Source organism: Bos javanicus, chromosome 1 (genome assembly GCF_032452875.1).
Source record: "Bos javanicus breed banteng chromosome 1, ARS-OSU_banteng_1.0, whole genome shotgun sequence".
NCBI classification, from domain to species: Eukaryota; Metazoa; Chordata; class Mammalia; order Artiodactyla; family Bovidae; genus Bos; species Bos javanicus.
The window spans coordinates 64,708,130-64,736,096 of record NC_083868.1 but is presented as its reverse complement, the minus strand read 5'-3'; the positions used below and the strand labels follow the sequence as shown (position 1 = coordinate 64,736,096).

At 39.7% G+C, this 27,967-nt stretch overlaps 1 protein-coding gene across 5 annotated transcripts in view; it reads right to left on the bottom strand.

The window, feature by feature from the left end:
* Positions 1–27,967, bottom strand: part of CFAP91 (cilia and flagella associated protein 91) — a 96,613-nt gene that overhangs the window by 61,935 nt on the left and 6,711 nt on the right. For 2 of the 5 annotated variants that reach the window (XM_061399102.1, XM_061399260.1), the window contains exons 2-6: positions 23,519–23,595; positions 22,866–23,023; positions 19,225–19,308; positions 17,719–17,775; positions 2,712–2,893 (exon numbers count right to left, since the gene is read on the bottom strand). In XM_061399102.1, coding sequence (XP_061255086.1) covers positions 2,712–2,893; positions 17,719–17,775; positions 19,225–19,308; positions 22,866–23,023; positions 23,519–23,595 — 558 coding nt within the window. Of the gene's footprint in view, positions 1–2,711; positions 2,894–15,166; positions 15,386–17,718; positions 17,776–19,224; positions 19,309–22,865; positions 23,024–23,518; positions 23,596–23,760; positions 26,074–27,967 lie in introns of those variants that run through there. The other 3 variants (XM_061399185.1, XM_061399341.1, XM_061399391.1) reach the window with 3 other exon arrangements.

The following is a 27,967-nucleotide window of genomic DNA, read 5'->3' as shown; positions in this document are numbered from 1 at the left end:
AGAGTCCCTTGGACTGCAAGGAGATCCAACCAGTCCTTCCTAAAGGAAATCAGTCCTGAATATTCATTGGAAGGACTGATGCTGAAGCTGAAACTCCAATATCTTGGCCACCTGATGTGAAGAGCTGACTCATTGGAAAAGACCCTGATGCTGGGAAAGATTGAAGGCAGGAGGAGAAGGGGATGATAGAGGATGAGATGGCTGGATGGCATCACAGACTCAGTGGACATGAGTTTGAGTAAGCTCCGGGAGTTGGTGATAGACAGGGAGGCCTGGCGTGCTGCAGTCCATGGGGCCGCAAAGAGTTGGACAGGACTGAGTGACTGAACTTGGAAGTATGTTCAAGGATGTCCTTTTATTCTTCCCTTATTCAGATCAATAGCTAACATTTATACAATGGTTATTTCCATACTAGGCATTGGCCTAAGCATATTACATAAATGAATTTAATTAGTGTTTACAATATCCTATGAGATAGACCTCTGAAATGTTCTGTCCTATGAAAGTGTCTTTATTTCACCTTCTCTCCCGAGTAAGAGTTTGGCTGGTTTAAGAATTCTAGATTTGGGTTATTTTCCCATAGCACTTTAAAGCTATTACAGAATGCCCACCTGGAGGTACTCCATCTCTTAGGGAGCCTGGAATTCCTTGTGTAAATGGCCCCAAACCCACTTCCAAAATCTACATGGGCCACTTCACAGGATTCAGACTCCCGAGGGCAGACTACATGCTGCTGTTTGTTCACCCTTAAGCCCAAGGGGTGGCCACATAGCAGCTGTTTGCAAGGATGTCTAGACAGAAAATGGAAAAGCAGGACAGGAGAGGCAATCACAGGCATGCACAACAAGCCCTCGTGATGAGCAGAGCCAGAGAAAGGGCCAGCCACCAGGCAGCCTCTCCCACTGCTGCCACATGCCAGCGTGCAATCCCAAGGAGTCTAAGAATTTTAAATGTACACTTGTCCTTTCAGCTTTTTATAAAGATTTGTGAAAAATATAGAATGTACTTTATCTAACAGACAGTAGCTTGATTTATAATATTTAAATGTCTACACACATAATATGTAGGCATCCGTTTAAACTTTTACCCAGGACCTCACCAACGAGGAGGTAGGCCTGACTCATGGAGCTTTTTATTGACACTTGAACCCCAGAGCTGCCAGGGCAGGGCTCCAATTTGGTCTTTACCAAGTGAAGCATTTCTGAGCCCCTACCTAAACCTCTTGTGTTCCAGGGTGTGGCTCCAGTCCTTCTGCAGCTCAAAGCTAAGCCCTTCCCACACCAAGAGGTGAAGCTCAAGGCCGCAGGTAGGAGTCCCTGGCTGAGACTGGCAGGCACTGAGCTTCAGTTCTACCTGTGGGCAGGAGAGAAGCTTCTCCCTCCTTTAGTTTAATCAGGTCTGGCTCCTCACCATTCAGAGTCCCTGCTCATCATCACAGATTCCCTTTTAGGAAGAAGTCTTCACTGCTAAACGATTGATTTTCTTCCTTGATTTTAAGTGTGGTTATTAATTTTCATAATTATGTTTTCTGTGTGTGCAAAGGAGAGGGAAAGATTTCAGCATACTCTGAGTCTGTCATCTAGACTTAAGGTAGAGTCTCTGCTTTAAACTGTGGGTGTAAAGAATGCTTAATCTGGATCCAAGAAGTGAGCCAAGAAACAAGAATCAGAACTAGAACTCAGACATGACCATCCTTGTTGCTACTAACACAGATTTGATCACAATTCATTACATTGGGGAAACAAAAGTAACCTCATTTTAATAAAAATTACAATGTACTAAGTATTTCCATGATCTTCAAGGAATCAGTCTCTCTGGTTCTCAGCTTCCTGCTGCTGCTGCTGCTAGGTCACTTCAGTCGTGTCCGACTCTGTGCGATCCCATAGACAGCAGCCCACTAGGCTCCTCTGTCCCTGGGATTCTCCAGGCAAGAATACTGGAGTGGGTTACCATTTCCTTCTCCTAGGCACCATCAAATGAGTTTAATAAGGTAATTTCTAACAATTTCTAAAGGCCCCTTCTCTTATTAATATTTATAGTTTCACATTATAAAGGCCTAGACCAGAGTGAATTTCTATACTCTGAGAGTGAATTTCTGAGCATTTCAGATATAATATCAAAAGAAATCATCTAAATTATCAAATAAAGTATATAAGAGAGCCTTGTTAAATCCCAAGATATTTTAGCAAAGTAAGAGGATATTATTACTTGTTGGAAAATGCAAAATGCATATTATTGCTATATTTACAATATGCATGATGCATATTATAAGATAATATTATTTCTTGTTGGAATATGCATATGTCATGCATATTACATGTTGGAATATGCATTCAGTATTATATACTCAAAAAAAATTTATGTGTAAAGAAAGAATATAAATTTCTCAGTGGAAAGGAGCTGATTCACTGAGAGAAACAGAAGAGGGAGGTGAGTCCTCAGCAAAGGAACCACAAAATTAAGTCTAAATGTAACTTCAGCTTCAGGGAAAAAGGACAAGAAGTGTCTTACAACGATAATGGCGTATCTCTTTTTGAACAAATCTATCAGAACGTGTATGAGTCTATGAAGTAGCTCTACTGAGCAAGACACTTTAAATAGCAATGCTTTAAACCATAGTTGTCTCTGTGTGTGTCATTTCCAAGAACTCGATAGCATGCGTGGTCATCAGGACTGTCATCTGCAAATATTCAAAAGAATTTCCAACTCACCCCAAGTGAGAGTAGCCAGGGTCAGGAGCTCAGGGATGGAATCCTGACATACTACATATTCTGGAGAATACGGGTCTGTTTGAACTTCAGCATCCCGATAATCAGTCTGAGTGCCCACCGTGTACTTCGAAGGAATGGGCAGGTACTTAGTTGAAGGAGGAGGAAAAGTATATGGATCTGCCCTAAAAAGGAAAATTATTTTAAAAATTGAAACCTGATATAATCACTTAATACCTATCAATAGGTTTTGCAACATATATGATTAAGAGTTAAGTCTTTCTATGTAAAATGCCCTTGTGAATCAATAAGACAGTTAAATAGCCACAGAAAAATGAGTAAAGGACAGTCAGAAAACAAAAAATAAAACTTCTAACAATCATATGAAAAGATAATAAACATAACATAACCAAAGAAAATTAAATTAAAACAGCAAGATGCTCTTTAATTATATCACATAAAGTAAAAGTGAAAGTGAAGTTGCTCAGTGGTGTCCAACTCTTTGCGACCCCGTGGACTGTAGTCTACCAGGCTTCTCTGACCATGGTATTCTCCAGGCAAGAATACTGGAGTGGGTTACCATTTCCTCCTCCAGGGGATCTTCCCGACCCAGGGATCGAACCCCGGTCTCCTGCATTGGAGGCAGACACTTTAACCTCTGAGCCACAGGGAAGCACATAAGCAATGATTTAAAAGATTGAAAGTTCTTAGCATCAGTGAACTTGTGAAGAAACAGGCATTCTCATAAACTGCTGATGAAAATACAAACAGGTAAACCTAACTAACAAGTGACTAAATATATATCAAACCCTTAAAACACCCTTTTGCCCAAGCAATGGTGCTCCTAGGAATTTATTATGGGGAATAAGTCAATGAGTGTGCAAAGATACATGCAAACATGTTATAAAGTCTCATTTACAAGAGTAAAAAACTTCTTAATGGCTGATTTTATTTTCAAAAGTGGTTATATCTGGGGTCATTAGGCATCAACCTTGGATCCATTATATTCACCTTTTTTTTTTCATTTTATTTTTAAGCACAGGAAAACTTATAAATTCACTTAAACATGTGCCTACCCTTATCCATAATTTAACAAAAAGTATAGTAGCACATAGTGGTGTTTTTTTTTTACTTTTGAGTTTGCATCCCTCAATCCCTTTTTCTTCTTTTTCCACCCATAGCAGTACCCTTTCTATATACCTGGTATCTAGGATCTTCCCAACCCTGGGATTGAACCTGCGTCTCTTAAGTCTCCTGCAATCGCTAGCGGGTTCTTTACCACTAGCGCCCCCTGGGAAGCCCATCTAGGACATATACCCCAGATGTATCCTTGAATTACATCCTCCTTATTTTTTGCACACTTATTTTCTACAACTGACACAAAATACAGTTTATTTTACTGTTTGACTAACATGAAATCATATTATAAGTACAGTTTTGCATCTTGCTTTTTTGATTAAACAACACTTCATGGAAATCTTTCCCAATCTACTCATGTGACTCTAAAAAAAACCACAAACTTAAATAATGACCATCAGTAGAAAAACTGTTTAAAAAATGGTACAGCCATAATTTTTATCCAGCTATTAAAAGTAACAATGTAATCTATATGAATGAACAAAAATGTCTACAATCTAATGTAAAGTAGAAAAAAGAACACTATAAAGCAGTATGTACAATAGGAGTACACTTTTATGTTTTTATAGACTGTGCTACTGGGCACATAAAAATTCCTAAACGGATATACAATAATAAAAGCAATTATTTCTGGATAGTATGATTATAGAGAGAAGTTTTTCATGTTTATAGTCTTTTGAATTTTCTAACTTTTTTTAACCTGTACATAAACTACTTATAAAATAAGAAATATATATATATGTATATATACCACTTCCATTTAAAATAAATCTTTTTTCTAGTTGGTAGAAGAATTGATTAAATGACATAAATAAATATAATGGAAAAAAAAGATTTCCATTAAGAAAAATAGTCAAAGGCAATGGGAGGTACTTATACATGAGCATAGCATGTACATCTTAGCTCAAATAAAAATGCATTTCAAGCCAATCAGAAAGAAGTGTCTATTTGGCAGTTCAACCTGTGATGGAACAGTACTTTAAACAGATTTTAATGCTGAAATCTAACAGGTACTGAAATCATTTTTTTCAGCAGTTGCTATTAATTTCCAACATAAGTAGACAATATAAGTATATATAGTTTCTTATGTTTTCAGCAGAAAGTATTCTACTATAAAGATTCTACTTGAGGAAATAACTTCAAATTACCTTTAAATTATCCCAGGTCATGTGAATATTATTATAAAACCATCAGCTTGGATCAAGAGAATAAATTATTGCTTTCCAAATTAGTTTCACATTTGACCCATCTGCTTAAACGTGCTAAGATTATGGCAAAGCCTGAGGAATCCCTCTGCCAAAGCTTTCTGCTGACTTGGGACCCTTCCCCGTGGGTCTGAGGAGAGGATGCAAAGGAGGAATGCTACTTGGACAAAAGTCCTGTGTAACTTAACAGCACAGTTCCTTTCCTAATTAACTTGATATTTTTCTCCAACCTATTCTTCTCTCCATTTCAGTTGGTTTCAAGGGAGAGTAAAATGTGAATAAGAGCAAGCAAAAAATCTTCTTTCCCAGCTCTGCCCAACCTCAATCAGGACCCAACACCAGAAAGACCCCACATCTGCTCCCTACTTGGCTTGAGCTCTGCCTGGTCCTGCCTTGGCCTCAGTTAGTCTGTTTAAGGATGGTATCCTTTCAGCAGCTCCTACTGCTCCATACTCTCCATCTAGACCCTCCCTCCTCTAATACCAGCCACCATCAAAGCAGGCACTGTCTGCCACACCCACAGTCTTTTAAAATTTCCCCTTCTGGTCCCAACAAAACTACATGCAGGGCTTCCCTGGTGGTCCAGTGGTAAAGAATCTACCTGCCAGTGCAGGAGACACAGGTTTGATCCCTGGTCCAGGAAGATCCCACATGCCATGGAGCATCTAAGCCCTGCACCACAACTACTAAGCCTTGCTCTAGAGCTCAGGGACCACAACCACTGAACCCACACGCTGCAACTGAAGCCCGTGGGCCCTAGAGCCCGTGCAACAAGAGAAGCCACCACAATGAGGAGCCCTTGCAGTGCAACAAAGAAGAGCCCCCGCTCTCTGCAACTAGAGAAAAGCAAGCACAGCAACAAAGACCCACTCAACTAAGAATGAATAATAAATACATGTTAAAAAACCTACACACAAGAGGAGCTTCACAGAGCTAGCAAAGGCTTTTGTGTAGACATGAGTTTTCAACCCCTTCAGGTAAATACCAAGGAGTAGGACTGCCGAATCATACATTAAGAGTATGTGTATAGTCTTTTCTTTAAGAGTCTTAGACAAATTTTATTTTGGTGTGTCAATACATTAACATTCATGATTCAGGTGAGAATCACTAACATTTCTACAGATGAGTAATAATAGTATTAGTATTTTTCACTCATTCAATAAATGTGTCTTGAGTGCATAGGGATTAAAGTTCAATCCACATAGTCATTTACAGATGTCTCATTTCCATGAAGTGCAGCATTCAGAACAGAAGATAATACCATATTGTATAGAGTATGCATAGTCTTGTAAGAAACTGAAAACCTGTCTTCTGAAGTGACTATAGCATTTTGCACTTCCATCAAAAATGAAAATTCCTGTTGCTCAATATTTGGTGGTGTTAGTGTTCCAGATTCTGGCCATTCTAACAGTTGTATGGTGGTATATTGTTTTAATTTGCATTTCCACTTATTTGCCATTTGTATATCTTCTTTGGTGAGGTGTCTGTTAAGGTCTTTGACCTTTTTTTAATGAAGTCCAGATTACCCATTATTTCTTTAATGGATCGTGATTTTGATGTTATATCTAAAAAGTCATCACCATTCCCAAGACCATCTAGGTTTTTCCTACGTAATCTAAGAGTTTTATCTTTTTGTATTCTACACTGAGGTCTGTGATCCATTTTAAGTTAATTTTGTGAAGGGTGTAAGAGTTGTGTCTAAATTCTTTTTTTTTTTTTGCATGTAGATGTCCAGTTGTTCCAACATCACTTGTTAAAAAGACTGTCTTTGCTCCATTGTATTGCCTTTGCTCTTTTTGCCAAAGATTGTTATTCAGTCACTAAGTTGTGTCCAACTCTTTGTGACCCCATGGCCTGCAGCACACCAGGCTTCCTTGTCCTCCACTACCTCCTGGACTTTGCTTAAATTCATGTTCATTGAGTCAGTGATGCTATCTAACCATCTCCTCTTCTGTCAAAGATTAGCTGATGATAAGCATGTGGGTCTATCTCTGGGCTCTCTATTTCATCTGTCTATTCTTTCCATAACATCAGTTTTTTAAAAAAAATTTATTTATTTATTTTTGGCTGTGCAGGATCTTTGTTGCTAGGTGGGCTTTTCTCTAGTTGTGGCAAGCAGGGGCTACTCTCTAGTCGCTGTGCACAGACTTCCCTCGCAGTGGCTTCTCTTGTTGAGGAGCATGGGCTCTAGGGCCCAAGGGCTTCAGTAGCTGTGGCTCCCAGGTTCTAGATCACAGACTCAATAGTTTTGGTACACGAGTTTAGTTGCTCCGTGGCATGTGAGATTTTCCCAGAATCAGGGATTGAACCCATGTCTCCTGTACTGGCAGGTGGATGCTTTACCACTGAGCTACCAGGGAAGGCCAACAGCACACTTTCTTGATTATAATAGCTTGAAGTCAGGTTGTGTCAGTCCTCCAACTCTGTCCTTCTCTAATACTGTGCTGCTTATTCTCAGGTTTTTTGCTTATTCAGGTAAGCTTTATTTTATTTTTTTTTATGCTTGGCATCTATTATTTTTATTTATTTTTTTTTAATTTTATTTTATTTTTAAACTTGACATAATTGTATTAGTTTTGCCAAATATCAAAATGAATCCGCCACAGGCATACATGTGTTCCCCATCCTGAACCCTCCTCCCTCCTCCCTCCCCATACCATCCCTCTGGGTCGTCCCAGTGCACCAGCCCCAAGCATCCAGTATCGCGCATCAAACCTGGACTGGCAACTCGTTTCTTACATGATATTCTACGTGTTTCAATGTCACTCTCCCAAATCTTCCCACCCTCTCCCTCTCCCACAGAGTCCATAAGACTGTTCTATACATCAGTGTCTCTTTTGCTGTCTCGTACACCGGGTTATTGTTACCATCTTTCTAAATTCCATATATATGCGTTAGTATACTGTATTTATGTTTTTCCATGACCCACCTCCCAGAATATTGGAAATAAAAGCAAAAATAAACAAATGGGACCTAATTAACCTTAAAAGCTTCTGCACATCAAAGAAAACTATTAGCAAGGTGAAAAGACAGCCTTCAGAATGGGAGAAAATAATAGCAAATGAAGCAACTGACAAACAACTAATCTCAAAATTATACAAGCAACTCCTACAGCTCAACTCCAGAAAAATAAATGACCCAATCAAAAAATGGGCCAAAGAACTAAATAGACATTTCTCCAAAGAAGACATACAGATGGCTAACAAACACATGAAAAGATGCTCAACATCACTCATTATCAGAGAAATGCAAATCAAAACCACTATGAGGTACCATTTCACACCAGTCAGAATGGCTGCGATCAGGTAAGCTTTAGAATCACTTTGTCAATATCCACAAAATAACTTGCAGGAATTTTGGTTGAGACTACCTGGACTCTGTACTTCAAATTGGGAAGACCTGACATGCTGCTGCTGCTGCTGCTAAGTCATCTCAGTCGTGTCTGACTCTGTGCGACCCCAGAGACGGCAGCCCACCAGGCTCCCCCGTCCCTGGGATTCTCCAGGCAAGAACACTGGAGTGGGTTGCCCTTTCCTTCTCCAATGCATGAAAGTGAAAAGTGAAAGTGAAGTCGCTCAGTCGTGTCCTACTCTTCGCGACCCCATGGACTGCAGCCCACCAGGTTCCTCCGTTCATGGGATTTTCCAGGCAAGAGAACTGGAGTGGGGTGCCATTGCCTCCTCCGAGACCTGACATACTGACACCACTGAATCTTCCCATCGACAACCATGGAATATTTCTCCACTTATTTATAGTTCTTCTTTGATTTCTTCCACTGAAGTGTTATAGTTTTCCTTAAATAGATCTTGTATTTTATTAAATTTATACTTAAGTATTTCATTTGTTGATGCTAATGTAAATGGCATTGTGTTTTATATTTCAAATTCCACTTGTTCTATACAGGTATATAGGAAAAGAGCTGACTTTTGTATACTAACCTTGTATCCTACAACCTTGCTATAATCACTTATTCACTTATTAACCCCACTTATTTTTTTTAAGCCAATTCATTCTGATTTTCTACAAAGACGAACATGCCACCTGCTAAAAGTTTTATCGCTGCTCTTTCCACCATCTTTCCATGCCGCCAGAATGGTGCACATGAGTGTCCTGGCTGACGCTCTCAAGAGTATCAACATTGCCGAAAAGAGAGGCAAACGCCACGTCCGTAAGTGTGGAGTGATCAGCCCCAGATTTGATGCGCAACTCAAAAATCTAGAAAAATGGCAGAATAACCTGCTCCCATCCCAGCAGTTTGGTTTCGTTGTACTGACAACCTCAACTGGCATCAATGGACCATGAAGAAGCAAGATGAAAACACACAGCAGGGAAAATCCTTGGATTCTTTTTCTAGGGATCTAATACATACAAATAAAATGCCTCGGGGGAGGGAGTTTTATTGCTTCCTTTCCAATCTGTGTATCTTTTATTTTTCTTGTCTTATTTCCAGTATGATGCTGAAAGGGAGTGGTGAGAGGAGACATCCTTGCCTTTTTCCTGACTGTAGTGGAAAAACTGAGTTTTTCACCATTAAGTATGAGGTAGGTTTTTGGTACACATTCTTCATAAGGTTGAAAATGTTCCTCTCTAATTCTAGTTAACTGGGAGTTTTTTTGTCATGAAGGGTATCAGGTACTGTCAAATAGTTTTTCTGCCTCTATTAATATGATCATGTGATCTTTCTTTTTCAATCTGTTGACATGACCCATTACATTAACTGATTTTAAAATGTGGTGTATAACTCTTATTATACATTGTTGGATTTGATTTGCTAATACTTTGTTGAGGATTTCCATGCCTACATTTATGAGGGATGTTGGTTTGTAGTTTTCTTTATGGCAACTCACTCCAGTATTCTTGCCTGGAGAAGCCCATGGACAGAGGAGCCTGGCAGGCTACACTTCATGGGATCTCAAGAGAGGTACATGACTTAGCACTATCTTTCTTTCTTTCTTAATGTCTTTGTCTGATTTTGGTATTAGGGTAATGCTGCCCTTACAGAATGAGTGAGCTTCTACTACCTGAAAGAGATTGTAGAGAATGGTATAATTTCTTCCTTGAATGTTTGGTAGAATCACCAGCAGACCCCATCCAGGCCTGGTGCTTTATGTTTTAGAAAGCTATTAATTATCACTTCAAAGAAGTTTAATAGATAAAGGCCTATTCAGATCTCCTATTTCTTCTGAGTTCTGGCAAGTTGTATTTCAAGTAATTAGCCCTTTTCATCTACATTATCAACTCTATTGTAGGCAAATAGTTAATCACAATATTCCTTTATTATCTTTTTAATGCCATAGGATCTGTAGTGATCCTTTTTCATTTCTGATGTTAGTAATTTGTGTCCCCTTTCTTTTTCTCTTAGTCTGCCTAGAGACTTACCAGTTTTTGTGAGCTTTTCAAAGAACTCTGTGGTTTCATTTACTTTTTCTATCAATTTCCTTGGTCAAGTCCATTGATTTCTTATTATTTCTTTTCTTCTGCTTGCTTTGGATGTAATTTGCTCTTCTTTTTCTAGTTTCTCAAAGTGGAAGCTTATATGATTGATTTAGATCTCTTTTTTTCTAATACATGCATTCAATGCTATAAATTTCCCACTAAGCACTGCTTTCATTTCATTCCACAAGTTTTCATAATTTACATTGTCATTTTCATAAGTTTAAAATATTTAAAAATTTCTCTTGAAACGTCTGCTTTAACCATGCTATTTAGAAATGTATTGTTTAATATCCATATATTTGGGGGTTTTCAGTTATCTCTCTGTTTTTAATTTCTAGTTTAATACCACTATGATCTGAGAGAAGACATTGTATAACTTCTGTGTTTTTACATTTATTAAAGTATGTTTAATGGTCCAGAATGTGGTTTATCTTGGTGAATGTTCTGTGTGAGCTTCAGAAGAATGTATACTCTATTGTTGTTGAATAAGTAGTCTACCAGTTCAGTTCAGTCGCTCAGTCTTGTCCGACTCTTTGCGACCCCATGAATCGCAGCATGCCAGGCTTCCCTGTCCAACACCAACTCCCGGAGTTCACTCAAACTCATGTGCATCGAGTCAGTGATGCCATCCAGCCATCTCATCCTCTGTCGTCCCCTTCTCCTCCTGCCCCCAATCCCTCCCAGCATCAGAGTCTTTTCCAATGAGTCAACTCTTCGCATGAGGTGGCCAAAGTACTGGAGTTTCAGCTTTAGCATCATTCTTTCCAAAGAAATCCCAGGGCTGATCTCCTTCAGAATGGACTGGTTGGATCTCCTTGCAGTCCAAGGGACTGTCAAGAGTCTTCTCCAACACCACAGTTCAAAAGCATCAATTCTTCGGCGCTCAGCTTTCTTCACAGTCCAACTCTCACATCCATACATGACCACTGGAAAAACTATAACCTTGACTAGACAGACCTTTGTTGGCAAAGTAATGTCTCTGCTTTTGAATATGCTGTCTAGGTTGGTCATAACTTTTCTTCCAAGGAGTAAGCGTCTTTTAATTTCATGGCCGCAATCACCATCTGCAGTGATTTTGGAGCCCAAAAAATAAAGTCTGACACTGTTTCCACTGTTTCCCCATCTATTTCCCATGAAGTGATGGGACCGGATGCCATGATCTTTGTTTTCTGAATGATGAGCTTTAAGCCAACTTTTTCACTCTCCATTTTCACTTTCATCAAGAGGCATTTTAGTTCCTCTTCACTTTCTGCCATAAGGGTGGTATCATCTGCATATCTGAGGTTATTGATATTTCTCCTGGCAATCTTGATTCCAGCTTGTGCTTCTTCCAGTCCAGTGTTTCTCATGATGTACTCTGCATAGAAGTTAAATAAGTACAGTGACAATATACAGCCTTGACATACTCCTTTTCCTATTTGGAACCAGTCTGTTGTTCCATGTCCAGTTCTAACTGTTGCTTCCTGACCTACACACAGGTTTCTCAGGAGGCAGGTCAGGTGCTCTGGTATTCCCATCTCCTTCAGAATTTTCCACAGTTTATTGTGATCCACACAGTCAAAGGCTTTGGCATAGTCAATAAAGCAGAAATAGATGTTCTTCTGGAACTCTCTTGCTTTTTCTATGATACAACAGATGTTGGCAATTTGATCTCTGGTTCCTCTGCCTTTTCTAAAACCAGCTTGAACATCAGGAAGTTCACGGTTCACATCTTGCTGAAGCCTGGCTTGGAGAATTTTGAGCATGACTTTACTAGCGTGTGAGATGAGTGCAATTGTGGGGTAGTTTGAACATTCTTTGGCATTGCCTTTCTTAGGGATTGGAATGAAAACTGACCTTTTCCAGTCCTGTGCCCACTGCTGAGTTTTCCAAATTTGCTGGCATATTGAGTGCAGCACTTTCACAGCATCATCTTTCAGGATTTGAAATAGCTCAACTGGAATTCCATCACCTCCACTAGCTTTGTTCATAATGATGCTTCCTAAGGCCCACTTGACTTCACTTTCCAGGATGTCTGGCTCTAGGTGAGTGATCACATCATCGTGATTGTCTTGGTCGTGAAGATCTTTTTTGTACAGTTCTTCTGTGTATTCTTGCCACCTCTTCTTAATATCTTCTGCTTCGGTTAGGTCCATACCATTTCTGTCCTTTATCGAGCCCATCTTTGCATGAAATGTTCCCTTGGTATCTCTAATTTTCTTACAGAGACCTCTAGTCTTTCCCATTCTGTTGTCTTCCTCTATTTCTTTGCATTGATCACTAAGGAAGGCTTTCTTATCTCTCGTTGCTATTCTTTGGAACTCTGCATTCAGATGCTTATATCTTTCCTTTTCTTCTTTGCTTTTCACCTCTCTTCTTTTCACAGGTATTGTAAGACCTCCTCAGACAGCCATTTTGCTTTTTTGCATTTCTTTTCCACGGGGATGGTCTTGATCCCTGTCTCCTGCACAATGTCATGAACCTCCGTCCATAGTTCATCAGGCACTCTATCTATCAGATCTAGGCCCTTAAATCTATTTCTCATTTCCATTGTATAATCATAAGGGATTTGATTTAGGTCATACCTGAATGGTCTAGTGGTTTTCCCTACTTTCTTCAATTTAAGTCTGAATTTGGCAATAAGGAGTTCATGATCTGAGCCACAGTCAGCTCCTGGTCTTGTTTTTGCTGACTGTATAGAGCTTCTCCATCTTTGGCTGTAAAGAATATAATCAGTCTGATTTCGGTGTTGACCATCTGGTGATGTCCATGTGTAGAGTCTTCTCTTGTGTTGTTGGAAGAGGGTGTTTGCTATGACCAGTGTATTTTCTTGGCAAAACTCTATTAGTCTTTGCCCTGCTTCATTCTGTATTCCAAGGCCAAATTTGCCTGTTACTCCAGGTGTTTCTTGACTTCCTACTTTTGCATTCCAGTCCCCTATAATGAAAAGGACATCTTTTTTGGGTGTTAGTTCTAAAAGGTCTTGTAGGTCTTCACAGAACCGTTCAACTTCAGCTTCTTCAGCATTACAGGTTGGGGCATAGACTTGGAGTACTGTGATATTGAATGGTTTGCCTTGGAAATGAACAGAGATCATCCTGTCATTTTTGAGATTGCATCCAAGTACTGCATTTTGTTTTGTTTTGTTTCAAGTAGTCTATAGATAGCAATTATATCCGGCTGATAAATGGTATGCTAGGGCCTTACTGACTTTCTGCCTGTTAGATGTATCCGCTTTGTACATGAGGGTATTGAAGCCCCCCACTGTGACAGTGAATTCATTTACTTCTTGTAATTCTATTAGTTTTTGTCACACGCAGTCTGACACTCTGTCATTAGGTATATATACATTAAGGATTATTATGTCTTCTTGGAGAACTGACCTCTTTTTCATTACATAATGCCTCTCTTTATCCCTGATAATATTCCTTGAAGTCTGCTCTGTCTTAAATTATTATAGCTACTATTGCTTTCTTTTAGTGTTAGCAAGCTATATTTTCCTCTATCCATTTATTTTCTTTTTTTAACATTTTTACTGAAGTATAGTTGATGTATAACATGTTATAGGTGGGCAAGAATCCCTTAGAAGGAATGGAGTAGCTCAGAGTCAACAAAAGAATCCAAAATGCAGTACTTGGGGGCAATCTCAAAAATTACAGGATGATCTCAGTTCATTTCTAAAGCAAACCGTTCAGCAGTACAGTAATCCAAGTCTACGCCCCAACCACTAATGCTGAAGAAGATGAAGTTGAACATTTTTATGAAGACCTACAAGTCCTTCCAGAACACCAAAAAAAGATGTCCTTTTCATCACAAGGACTGGAATGCAAAAATAGGAAGCCAAGAGATACCTAGAGTAAAAGGCAAGTTTGGCCTTGGAATACAAAATGAAGTAGGACAAAGGCTAACAGAGCTTTGCCAAAAGAACACGCTGGTCATAGCAAACATCCTCTTTCAACAACACAAGAAATGACTCTACACATGGCCATCACCAGACGATCAATACCGAAATCAGACTGATTATATTATTTGCAGCCAAAGAAGGAGAAGCTCTAAACAGTCAGCAAAAACAAAATCTGGAGTTGACTGTGACTCAGATCATCAGCTCCTTACTGCAAAATTCAGGCTCAAATTGAAGAAAGCAGGGAAAACCACTAGGCCATTCAGGTATGCCCTAAATCAAATCCCTTATGATTATACAGTGGAGGTGACAAATAGATTTAAGGGATTAGATCTGGTGGACAAGAGTGCCTGGGAAGTATGGATGGAGGTTCGGCACATTGTTTATAGAAGGTGGTGACCAGAACTATCCCCAAGAAAAAGAAATGCAAGAAGTCAAAGTGATTGTCTGAAGAGGCCATACAGATAACTGGGAAAAGAGAAGCGAAAGGCAAAGGAGAAAGGGAAAGATATACCCAACTGAATGCAAAGTTCCAGAGAATAGTAAGGAGAAAAAAGAAAGCCTTCTTAAATGAACAATGAAAAGAAACAGAGGCAGACAACAGAAAGAGAAAGACGAGAGATCTCTTCAAGATGGAGATACCAAGGGACCATTTCATGCAAAGATGGGCACAATAAAAGACAGAAATGGCAAGGAGCTAACAGAAGCATAAGACATTAAGAAGAGGTGGCAAGAATACACAGAAGAACTGTACAAAAAAGGTCTTTGACCTGGATAACCACAATGGTGTGGTCACTCACTTAGAGCCAGACATTCTGGAGTGTGAAGTCAAGTGGACCTTACAAAGCATCACTAAAAATAAAGCTAGTGGAGGTGATGAAATTCTAGCTGAGTTACTTCAAATCCTAAAAGATGATGCTTTAGTAGTGCTTTAACAGTGCTTCACTCAATACGCTGGTAAATTTGGAAAACTCAGCAGGGGCCACAGGACTGGAAAAGGTCAGTTTCCATTCCAATCCCTAAGAGAAGAGCAATGCCAAAGAGTGTTCAAATTATCGTACAATTGCACTCATTTCACATGCTAGCAAGATTATGCTCAAAATCCTTCAAGCTAGGCTTCATCAGCACGTGAACCAAGAACTTACAGATTGAGGGCAGGAGGAGAAGTGGGTGACAGAGGATGAGATGGTTGGATGGCATCACTGACTCAATGGACATGAGTCTGAGCAAACACAAGGAAATAGTGAAAGGACAGTGAAGCCTGGCGTGCTGTAGCCCATGGCGTTACAAAGAGTTGGACACAACTTAGCAACAGAACAACAACAAATACAATACGGTATTTCACAATTTTTAAATGTTATATTCCATTTATAGTTATAAAATATTGGCTATATTTCCTGGGTTGTACACTATATCCTTGTAGCTTATTTTATATAATATATATTATAGTTTGTATCTCTTAACCCCCTATTCCTGTATTGTTCTTCCCTTTTTCCCTTTCCCCACTGCTAACCACCAGTTTGTACCCTAAATCTGTGAGTCTATTTCTTTTTTGTTACATTCACTAGTTTGTTGTATTTTTTAGACTCCACAAATAAAGTAATATCATACAGCATTTGTCTTTTGCTAACTTCACTTAGCATATTTTCTAAATCATCCATGTTGTTCCAAGTGGAAAAATTTCATTCTTTTTTATGGCTAATAGCCCATTGCATATATAAACCACATCTTCTTTATCCATTCATTTGTTGATGGACACATGAGTTGCTTCCAAATTTTGGCAATGGTGAATAATGCTGCTGTGAACATTGGGGTGCATGTATCTTTTCAAAATAGTGGGTATTTTTTTTCAGACATATACCCAGGAGTGGAATTGTTGGATTATATGGTTATTCTATTTTCAGTTTTTTGAGAAACCGCCATACTATTTTCCACAGTGACTGCACCAGTTTACATTCCCACCAACAGCAGATAAAGATTCCCTTTTCCCCACATCCTTGCCAACATTTGTTATTCATGTTCTTTTTGAAGACAGCCATTCTGACAGGTATGAAATAACATCTCCTTATGGTTTTGATGGATTAGCAATGTTGAACATCTTTTCATGTGCCTATTGGCCATCTGCATGTCCTCTTTGGAGAAATGTCTATTCAGGTCTTCTGCACATTTTTTAATCGGGTTGTTTGGGATTTTTTTATGTTGTATGAGCTGTTTATATATTTTGGATATTAACCTTTTATGGGTCATATCATTTGCCAATATTTTCTCCCATTCAGTGGGCTATCTTTTCACACTGTCAACAGTTTCCCTTACTGTGCAAAAGCTTTTAAGTTTATTACATTCTATTTATTTTCGGTTTTATTTCCTTTGCTTTAGGAGACTGATCCCCAAAAATATTGCTACAATAAGTAAAGCATCTTCCCTACACCCATATAAGAGCCAAAGAAATCCATACATAGTCTTAAAAAATTTGAGGAGAAACTGGAATCATAATTGGCATGGATTACAGACCTTTGATAACATATATCCTATTTATATAAGATGCTGTATCATTAAGAGTAACCATACCTTTTAAAAGTATGTTTGAAAGTCCAGACCTATTTCTATTCAGAAATCTTAGGCTTTAAAAAACATTTATCTTCTCATTCATTTCATGAATACCTTGGATTTTCTTCTCTTATAGGAACATTAAGTTATATTGATATGGAAAAGAGTATAGCAAAAATTAGTTTTTTAATGGGACACTTTACCAAACTTGCTATCTTGCCCTGAAACAAAAGACCAGGGAACTGCACAATAATCCCAGATTCAGCTCTTGTCCTTTCCTTTCTTTTCACCTTGGTTCACATTCCTTTGTGGGACAGACACCATGGTGTATATATCTTTGTATATAGCACACTGCCTTGTGTCCATCAGATGATTAAATTATAAATTCTACTATTAAAAAATATTTTCACTGGTTTTCTTGATCAAACGTTGAAGAACTGTTGTCAAATAAGTACATTTCAGAGAAGCAAAAGAGAACATTTAGAGCACTTTCAACTTTCATTTTTACCATAACTCATAATCAAAAATACACTACATACCATAACCATTATATACCTACGAACATTTATCTATTTAAATCAAAACTTATAAGCAAAAACACAACTACCCTCAATACATCTGATGCTTTTGGTTATTTTCTATTCTGTTTTTTAAAATGCTGCTAATGACCACTAGAAAATGTTCTAATGGTTTATGATCCATTCTTTAAAAATAATGATTCAGAGAACTATCTTCTAGAAACAAATATGGAAGCAAATAATAAAAAAATAAACTGGAAAAAAGTTTTAAAATAATGGTTACTTACCTGGTTGATGCAAAAACAACACTGAATGGCATCTGCTGATAAAATGGAAGGAAAGGCCTGGGGAAGAAAGGAAAACACAAACGTGGGACTTTTGTATTGTGTGTTTGCTGAGTTTCCTGCCACTGCCAATATTTGTCCCTTAAAATCAGTGAGTTTGAATACTTTGTGTATCAGCAGTTCTCAAACTTTGGCACACACAAAATCACTGGGGAGTGGGAAGCTGCTGCTGCTGCTGCTAAGTCGCTTCATTTGTGTCCGACTCTGTGCGACCCCAGAGACGGCACCTACCAGGCTCCCCCGTCCCTGGGATTCTCCAGGCAAGAACGCTGGAGTGGGCGGGAGTGGGAAGATTCTTGTTTAAAATTCAAATCCACAGGTCTAGCCCAGCAGACTCAGTGGATACAAGGTAGAGCCAATTAATCTACATTTGTAATAAACATCCCCATGTGTTTGCTGCAGATGGGAAACAAGCCACACCTGAGAAACAGTGCCCTATACTTAGGCTTCAGCTGGTCATTAGTTCCCAGCAACTTCTCAAGTTCCCTGAGATATTCTGAAATTTCCAATATTTACTTTACACCCCCCACCCACAAAAGTCTAGGAACTGAGTATACTATGTAAAGAATTTCATTCCTCTGAAAAACTCAGCATCATAAAACATCCATAAGGAGGTTGTTCATAAATAATGTGCATTACAAATTTACTTTCTCAAATGAACTTATGTAGGTATGACATCAAGTTATACATCCGAGTTAGCTATTTTGCTAACTCAGATAGGACCTACAGGGAAATCAGCATCTTATTTTTATCTAATCTGAGTGTATGATTATCACATGTGTGTATTCATCACGAATGAAACAAGGTGAATCTTTTGACCATGTTGGTTTTGGTAACATGCACATAAAGACAGCAAGTGTCACCTATCTGCCCTCTTTTATTTTCCCTGCACTATAGCTGTCATGTGTCTTTGCTCTATCTCACCTCATTTGATGACTTCATTTTGTTCTCAAAGATACATTCTTATTTGCAATTAGTATCTCTAAGGTTAGGCAGACTTAGTTGGAATCCCAGCTCTACACTTGCTAATTCATAATAAAGTAACCTTAAGCAATTTACTTCTCCTCTTTTGGTCTCAGCTTCCTAATTGGTAAAATGGAGATAATATATCCTATCCTATATTTCTGTTCTGAAAATTGATGTTATATACATAAAGCACTTATAAAGTGATACCTGGCGTATTGCATGACTTAAAATATGAGAGTTGCTATCATTATTACAAAGAGGTCTCTAATAATATTAGGGCTCATGCTGCTGCTGCTGCTGCTGCTAAACCGCATCAGTCGTGTCCAACTCTCTGTGACCCCATAGACGGCAGCCCACCAGGCTCCCCTGTCCCTGGGACTCTCCAGGCAAGAACACTGGAGTGGGTTGCCATTTCCTTCTCCAATGCATGAAAGTGAAAAGTGAAAGTGAAGTCGCTCAAAATCATCAGTAATTATTTCCTACCTTTCAAAATATTTATAGCGATTCTTTCCAGTAACATCAGGATCTTCATAAACTTCTTTAGGCATCTGAAAAGAAGCATCAATTCTAAAACGAAGCAGGAAAACATTATTCAAGTCGAACATATTATTTCCAAATATAATTTTTATTTCATATTCATTCTCAGTTGCTAAATCATGTCTGACTCTTTGTGATCCCATGGACTATAGCCCACCAGGCTTCTCTGTCCATGGAGTTTTCCAGGCAAGAATACTGGAGTGGTTGCCACATTCTACTCCAGGGAATTTTCCCGCCCCAGGGATCGAACCCATGTCTCTTGCATCTCCTGCACTGGCAGACAGATTCTTTACCACTAGCACCATCTGGGAAGCCCCTATTTCGTATTTGTATGTCTATAAAGTAGGAGATACACAGATACACCTAAGACTGAGAGCAAAGTCTTTTATAACATGTGTCTTACTGTCCTACATCTCAGATTATAATAATTACTTTTCCTGAGCCAGGAAACCAAGAGCCAACAAGAGGAGGTGAAAGCTAATAAATGAGTAAATTTATGAAATTCCACATACAAAAATGCTCATTTTTAGTTAACAGTGCATGAGAATTACAAAATTAAAAAAAAAAAAAAACAAATTTTTATGTCTAGGCTGTAAGGTAGCATTTTAAAAGAAATTTACTATGTATGAACTTGTAAATATTCTTTAAATGAAAAAGGAATTTGACAGACCTATTGCTGAAGGTGCTTTGGTTGCAGATCTCCAAAAAGTGTACTTGGATACTAGCAGAAAAGTACACTTGCAGTTTCTAAGATGGATCAAAGAAATTACAAATGCAGTCACCTCTACTTTTGGTGCTAAGTTATCATGTAATATATACTGTAACCTTTGGAGAACACGTATTAGGTTGGTGCAAAAGTAACTGTGGTGTTGCAGTGTTGAACTTTGCCATTTGATACTGGAATGTAGTTATGTCATACATCATTTTAATGCTCATTTCTTGCTTTATATTTTCTTTTACTATTGCTTATCACTCATCTCACACGCTAGTAAAGTAATGCTCAAAATTCTCCAAGCCAGGCTTCAGCAATACGTGAACAGTGAACTTCCTGATGTTCAAGCTGGTTTTAGAAAAGGCAGAGGAACCAGAGATCAAATTGCCAACATCCGCTGGATCATGGAAAAAGCAAGAGAGTTCCAGAAAAACATCTATTTCTGCTTTACTGACTATGCCAAAGCCTTTGACTGTGTGGATCACAATAAACTGTGGAAAATTCTGAAAGAGATGGGAATACCAGACCACCTGACCTACCTCCTGAGAAACCTATATGCAGGTGAAGAAGCAACAGTTAGAACTGGACATGGAACAACAGACTGGTTCCAAATAGGAAAAGGAGTACATCAAGGCTGTATATTGTCACCCTGTTCATTTAACTTATATGCAGAGTACATCATGAGAAACACTGGGCTGGAAAAAGCACAAGCTGGAATCAAGATTGCCGGGAGAAATATCAATAACCTCAGATATGCAGATGACACCACCCTTATGGCAGAAAGGGAAGAGGAACTAAAAAGCCTCTTGATGAAGGTGAAAGTGGAGAGTGAAAAAGTTGGCTTAAAGCTCAACATTCAGAAAACGAAGATCATGGCATCCGGTCCCATCACTTCATGGGAAATAGATGGGGAAACAGTGGAAGCAGTGTCAGACTTTATTTTTTAGGGCTCCAAAATCACTGCAGATGGTGATTGCAGCCATGGTGAAATTAAAAGACGCTTACTCCTTGGAAGGAAAGTTATGACCAACCTAGATAGCATATACAAAAGCAGAGACATTACTTTGCCAACAAAGGTTCGTCTAGTCAAGGCTATGGTTTTTCCTGTGGTCATGTATGGATGTCAGAGTTGGACTGTGAAGAAGGCTGAGCACCAAAGAATTGATGCTTTTGAACTGTGGTGTTGGAGAAGACTCTTGAGAGTCCCTTGGACTGCAAGGAGATCCAACCAGTCCATTCTGAAGGAGATCAGCCCTGGGATTTCTTTGGAAGGAATGATGCTGAAGCTGAAACTCCAGTACTTTGGTCACCTCATGTGAAGAGTTGACTCATTGGAAAAGAGTCTGATGCTGGGAGGGATTGAGGGCAGGAGGAGAAGGGGACAACAGAGGATGGGATGGCTGGATGGCATCACTGACTTGAAGGACTTGAGTCTGGGTGAACTCCGGGAGTTGGTGATGGACAGGGAGGCTTGGCGTGGTGTGATTCATGGGGTCATAAAGAGTCCAACATGACTGAGCGAATGAACTGAACTATCACTTGCTGTTTATTTTACATTCCTTTTAGGCTACGGAAATGATGTTAAACAAAAAGCAAATTCAAGCAATTTTCTTATTCAAGTTCAAAATGGGTCATAAAGCAGGGCAGGAAACTAGCAACATCAACAATGCATTTGGCCCAGAAACTGCTAACAAACATATAGTGCAGTGGTGATTAAAGAAGTTTTGCCAAGGAGACAAGAGCCTTGAAGATGAGGAGCATAGTAGCCGGTCATCCGAAGTTGACAATGACCAATTGAGAGCCATCATCAAAACTGATCCTCATATAACTATATAAGAAGCTGCCTAAGAACTCAACATCAACCTTTCTATGGTCATTTGGCATTTGAAGCAAATTGAAAATGTGAAAAAGCTTGATAACGGTGCCTCATGAACTGACTGCAAATCAAAAAAACCATCGTTTTGAAATGTCATCTCTTATTCTACACAATACTGAACCACTTCTCGATCGGACAGTGACACGTGACAAAAAGTGGATTTTATAAAACAACTGGCAACAACTAGCTCAGTGGTTGGACGGAGAAGATGCTCCAAAAACACTTCCCAAAACCAAACGTGCACCAAAAAAAGGTCATGGTAATTGTTTTGGTGGTCTGCTGTCTGTCTGATCCACTACATTTTTCTGAATCCCAGCAAATTCATTACATCTGAGAAGTATGCTCAGCAAATCAATGAAATGCACCAAAAACTGCAACACCTGCAGCCACTATTGGTCAACAGAATGGACCCAATTCTCCACAATGCCTGACTGCAAGTTTCACAACCAGCAATCCAAACGTTGAACAAATTGGGCTACGAAGTTTTACCTCATTTGCCATATTTACCTGACCTCTCTCCAACCAACTACCACTTCTTCAAGCATCTCGACAACTTTTTGCCAGGAAAACGCTTCCACAACCAACAGAAGGCAGAAAATGCTTTCCAAGAATTCATCAAATCCCAAAACATGTATTTTTATGCTACAGGAACAAACCAACTCATTTCTCATTGGCACAGATGTGTTGACTGTAATGGTTCCTATTTTAATTAATAAAGATGTGTTTGAGCCTCATTTTAATAATTTAAAATTCACAGTCTGAAATCACAATTACTTTTGTACCAACCTAATACTAACCAATAAACCTATAACTGTTGCTCCCAAATCCAGATTGTTTTGGTCAAAGGGGTTAAGAAAGAGAATTTGAGCTCAACTGGTCTAGGTATAACATCACGATTGTACATATTAAAATAATACAGAGTGAATAAACAAAACTTTTTAAGAAGAAAAATGCATCCATCAAACACATGAATAGCAGCTGGAGCCGCCTGACACTCACGCGGCAAGTTGCTGGAGGGCCTCCCTGTGCCTTTGCTCGTGTCGCTTCCAATCCCGACTGATGAACGATGGAACAGGATCCGCCTTGCTCCAATAAACAGAATATCTCGGATAATGGAACAAGCTGCTGAACATGGTTCTAAACCTGGGAACCCTTCTCTAATGTTAAGACAGGAGGGCAGAGGGAAAAAGGACAAAATTATACCAGATTTTCTAAAGTATTTTACTACTGCAAACTTTTAAAGGTACAAAACCATCTATATGGCATAGGCTATTGGTATATGTATAGCCTATCTCTAGAAGGATACTGAAGAAACTGATGACAAGGGGTGATTATGTGAAAACGGCTAAGGGTAGCATTTATTTTATACCATATATGCTTTTGCACTACTGGAATTTTTTCAACACAGGCATCTATTACTTTTCTCATTGAAATAATTTAGGTTATCGTGAGTCCTTTATTCACTATTAGTTAATCCTCACATTGGGCCACAAGTATTAAAACATCTTGTCCCCTGGTAACCATGGCAAAAATATTTCTGCAGAATATAAAATCCAGTGGAGATTTGGTGATTAGAAAATTTGATCAGCACAGTTAGCCAAACTAGATGGTTCAGGTTCATTAGGCTGCCTTAGCAGATGAATAAGACCTACCAGTTTGCTTCGAATCACGGTGGCCTGAATATTTGCCTGGTTGTGGTCTTTCTCACTTGATACAATAAACAACGGGTCTGTGAAATAAACAATAAAGCAGTATAAGGAAGACCACAAATCTAGCACATATCTACTCCCAGGGAGAGAAAAACAGTAAAGAAATGTAATTTCTTAATTGGAAAACAAATTAGAAAATTCAGATATCATCTAACTCTGCAGAGGCTCACAGCTCTATTACTCACCATTAGTGAGAGTCTGTGAGATGCAAGTGATGTCTCTATACTCCAACGTCAGTGAATAGAATTGGAATGCAAAAAGAAGGCTGAACATGTTTCAAGCACCATAACCTCAACAGGCTCTCCTCTCTTATGAACAAACCACCTTCTGGGTCTGGATATCTCTGGAAATACTCTAAGAGGAAGGACCATGTATACACAGACACTACACCCATTTCCAAGGGAAAGAAACAATAACTTTGGGCACTACCTCCCATCTTCAGTTCACAGGGAAGATACAAACTTAACAGTGTATCACCCAGAGCTGGTAGACAGGGTAAGAAAATGTCATTCTCCAGTAAGACATAAATAAGATCAGCTATTTTTAGAATTCACCCCTTAAAATGGAATTAAGTTATTTCCTCCAAGTTCAAATAAGATTGCCCTGTTGCTGTAAGTATGTGTTTGTTAGGTATACCTTTAAAGTGACAATGAATATTCATGATTGATTTTACTATCACTCAAAAATCAAACAATTTGACATTAAATTCACAAGCAATCTTCAGATATAGACTTGATTTCTCAAGTAGATATGTCTAGGCAAATACCTTGAACTAGTCTAGACATCTTGGTAATGTATATTTCTCTGCAGAAATTATTAAATTGTTATTGTGGTTTAGAATTAAGTCTCTTGAATTTAGATGATTTGTCAATTTCCAGAACTTAGTTACTTCCTCAGTTACCCAATTTCAGACGAACAGCACGATCACAACTATTGAGGACTTCCCTGGTGGTCCAGTGGTCGAAAATCCACCTTCCAATGCAGGGGACGTGGGTTCAATCCCTGGTCTGGGAACTAAGATCCCACATGCTGTGGGACAACTGAGCCCATGCACCACAACTAGAGAAGCCCATGAGCTGCGACCACTGAGCCTGCATACGGCACATACTGAGCCCACATGTTCTAGAGCCTGTGCTTCGCAACAAGAGAAACCCGTGCACCACAGTGAAGACCCAGCTAGCCAAAACAAACAAAACAATCACAACCAGGGATCCATGATACCTTTTAAATCACTTAAAATACGAGACAAGAGAATATAGAAGTTTCACTTTGTCTTATACTATTTCCAACATACTAGTGATGTTGAAGCTATATTCTTCTGTCTAAATAGGTGCATTCATTCTCTCTTTAAATTCAATAGCCTATAATTTAAGGGCATAAAATTTGGCCTCTTCATTCCTAATCAGCCCAATTCCCATCAGTTCTCAACTTGATATCACTGGGTTAATGGCTGCAATTGTGCTGGTCGTCTGAAATTAATTTAACCCACATTTCCCCTAAGTCTGGATAATAAACCATTCCCCTCTTATTAATATTTCCATAAGGAATATGAAAATGATATCTATAGAAACATTTTTGAATCTACAGACAATGACACAATACTGTATGATTTGTGACTATACATTCTACAACATAGTCTACAGTTCAGTTCAGTCGCTCAGTCATGTCCAACTCTGCAATCCCATGGACTGCAGCAGGCCAAGCCTCGCTTGTCCATCACCAACTCCTGGAGTTCACTTGAACTCATGTCCATTGAGTCAGTGCTGCCATCCAACCATCTCATCCTCTGTTGTCATCTTCTCCTCCTGCCCTCAATCTTTCCCAGCATCAAGTTCTTTTCAAATGAGTCAGTTCTTTGCATCAGGTGGCCAAAGTATTGGAGTTTCAGCTTCAGCATCAGTCCTTCCAATGAATATTCAGGACTGATTTCCTTTAGGATGGACTGGTTGGATCTCCCTGCAGTTCAAAGGACTCTCAAGAGTCTTCTCCAACACCACAGTTCAAAAGCATCAATTCTTCGGCACCCAGCTTTCTTCACAGTCCAACTCTCACATCCATACATGACTACTGGAAAAACCATAGCCTTGACTAGACGGACCTTTGTTGGCAAAGTAATGTCTCTGCTTTTTAATATACTGCCTAGGTTGGTCATAACCTTTCTCCCAAGGAGCAAGCGTCTTTTAATTTCATGGCTGCAGTCACCATCATGCAGTGATTTTGGAGCCAAAAAAATAAAGTCTCTCACTGTCTCCATTGCTTTCCCATCTATTTGCCATGAAGTGATGGGACCAAATGCCATGATCTTAGTTTTCTGAATGTTGAGTTTTAAGCCAACTTTTTCACCCTCTTCTTCACTTTCATCAAGAGGCTCTTTAGTTCTTCTTTGCTTTCTGCCATAAGGATGGTGTCATCTGCATATCTCAGGTTATTGATATTTCTCCCAGCAATCTTGATTCCAGCTTGTGCTTCAACCAGCCCAGCATTTCTCATGAGGTACTCTGCATGTAAGTTAAATAAACATAGTCTACAACTGTGCTCAAAATCAGTGCTCAAATGGCAGTGGAGAGGCCTTTGAGATGCCCAAGCAACAGCGTGTATGCAGTGTTGCTTCAATCATGTCCGACTCTTTGTGACCCTATGGACTTTAGCCTGCCAGGCTCCTCTGCCCATGGAATTTTCCAGGCAAGAATACTGGAGTGGATGGCTGATTCATGTCAATGTATGGCAGAAACCACTACAATACTCTAAAGTAATTAGCCTCCAATTAAGATAAATTAATTAATATTAAAAAAAAAAAAGAATACTGGAGTGGGGTGCCATGTTCTCCTCTGGGAAATCTTCCAAACCCAGGAATCAAACTCGCATCTCCTGTGGCTCCTGCATTGCAAGTGTATTCTTTACCACTGAGCCACGGAGGGAAGCCCCAAGCAATAGCAATCACCAGGTTACCACTTACTTATTCCTAGACAGTATCGAGAGCTTCATGTGCAGTATTCCTTTTAATTCTCAAAAAGTTAATGAGGTAAGCACAAGGCCTCCATTTTATAGAAAAGGAAACCAAGACTTCAAGAAGTCAGCAACCGAGGGGATCAAGATGGTGGAATAAGAGGACAGAGAGCTCCCCTCCCCCCCAAAACACATCAAAGATACATCTACATGTAGAACAATTCTCAGTCAAAACTAGCTGGAAACTGGCAGCAGGACTTCTATACAAACAACCAAAGCTGCAATAAATAGCTCCACATAACAGGGTGCTCGGAGAAGGCAATGGCACCCCACTCCAGTACTTTGCCTGGAAAATCCCATGGATGGAGGAGTCTGGTAGGCTGCGGTCCGTGGGGTTGCTAAGAGTCGGACACGACTGAGCGACTTCCCTTTCACTTTTCACTTTCATGCATTGGAGAAGGAAATGGCAACCCACTCCAGTGTTCTTGCCTGGAGAATCCCAGGGACGGGGGAGCCTGGTGGCTGCCATCTGTGGGATCACACAGAGTCAGACACGACTAAAGTGACTTAGCAGCAGCAACAAAAGGGTGCTATGCGTGCTAAGTCGCTTCAGTCATGTCCAACTCTTTGCAACCCTATGAACTGTAGCCTACAAGGCTCCTCTGACCATGGGATTCTCCAGGCATGGAGTGGGCTGCCATGCCCTCCTCCAGTGGATCTTCCTGACCAGGGATCAAACCCACATCTCTTTAAGTCTCCTGCATTGGCAGGTGGATTCTTTACCACTAGCAACATTTGGGAAGCAAGGTAGGATGTGGAAAAAAAAAAAAAAGCCATCAGGTTGGGACCTGCATCCCTGGGAGGGATCTGAAAGGAAGAGAAGTTCCACATGGGTGGACCTTCACTCTGGGGAGCAAGCAGGTCAAGCCACAATTTTGGCATCCCATTCCTGGGATCCTGCACAGACAAAAAAAAACCCCCTCGCCTGCTAGGAAATTCACTGAGACAGACAGACAGAAGAAGGCTGGACTCTACTCATAAGGAGCGTACGTGTGCTGGCTCACTAACAGTCAGGGCCAAGAGAGCCACCGGAAGTGATGGCTGCCACTTCACCGCATTTCCCAACCCAAACAGGCAAACGCCCTGGCTCCCTCAGTCTGCACCACAGACTAGTGTGAGATCTGGGCAGAGACTTGGTCTAGCCATGCAGAGACAGACCGGAGGGCCTGAGGTGTGATCTGGGGGAGCTGCAGACCCCATTATAAATGGGCACATGGCGGGTGGTGGGTCTAGCTGGGCAGATACTGCCAGCATGCATACCTGGTGGCACCATAAGAGGGTGCAGATACTAGTACGCAGCAGTTTATTTCCCAGCAAGAGCACGCTGGGTGTGCTGGAGTGGTTCCACCCACTCCACACCACAGCTCAGCACTACATCTGGGGCAG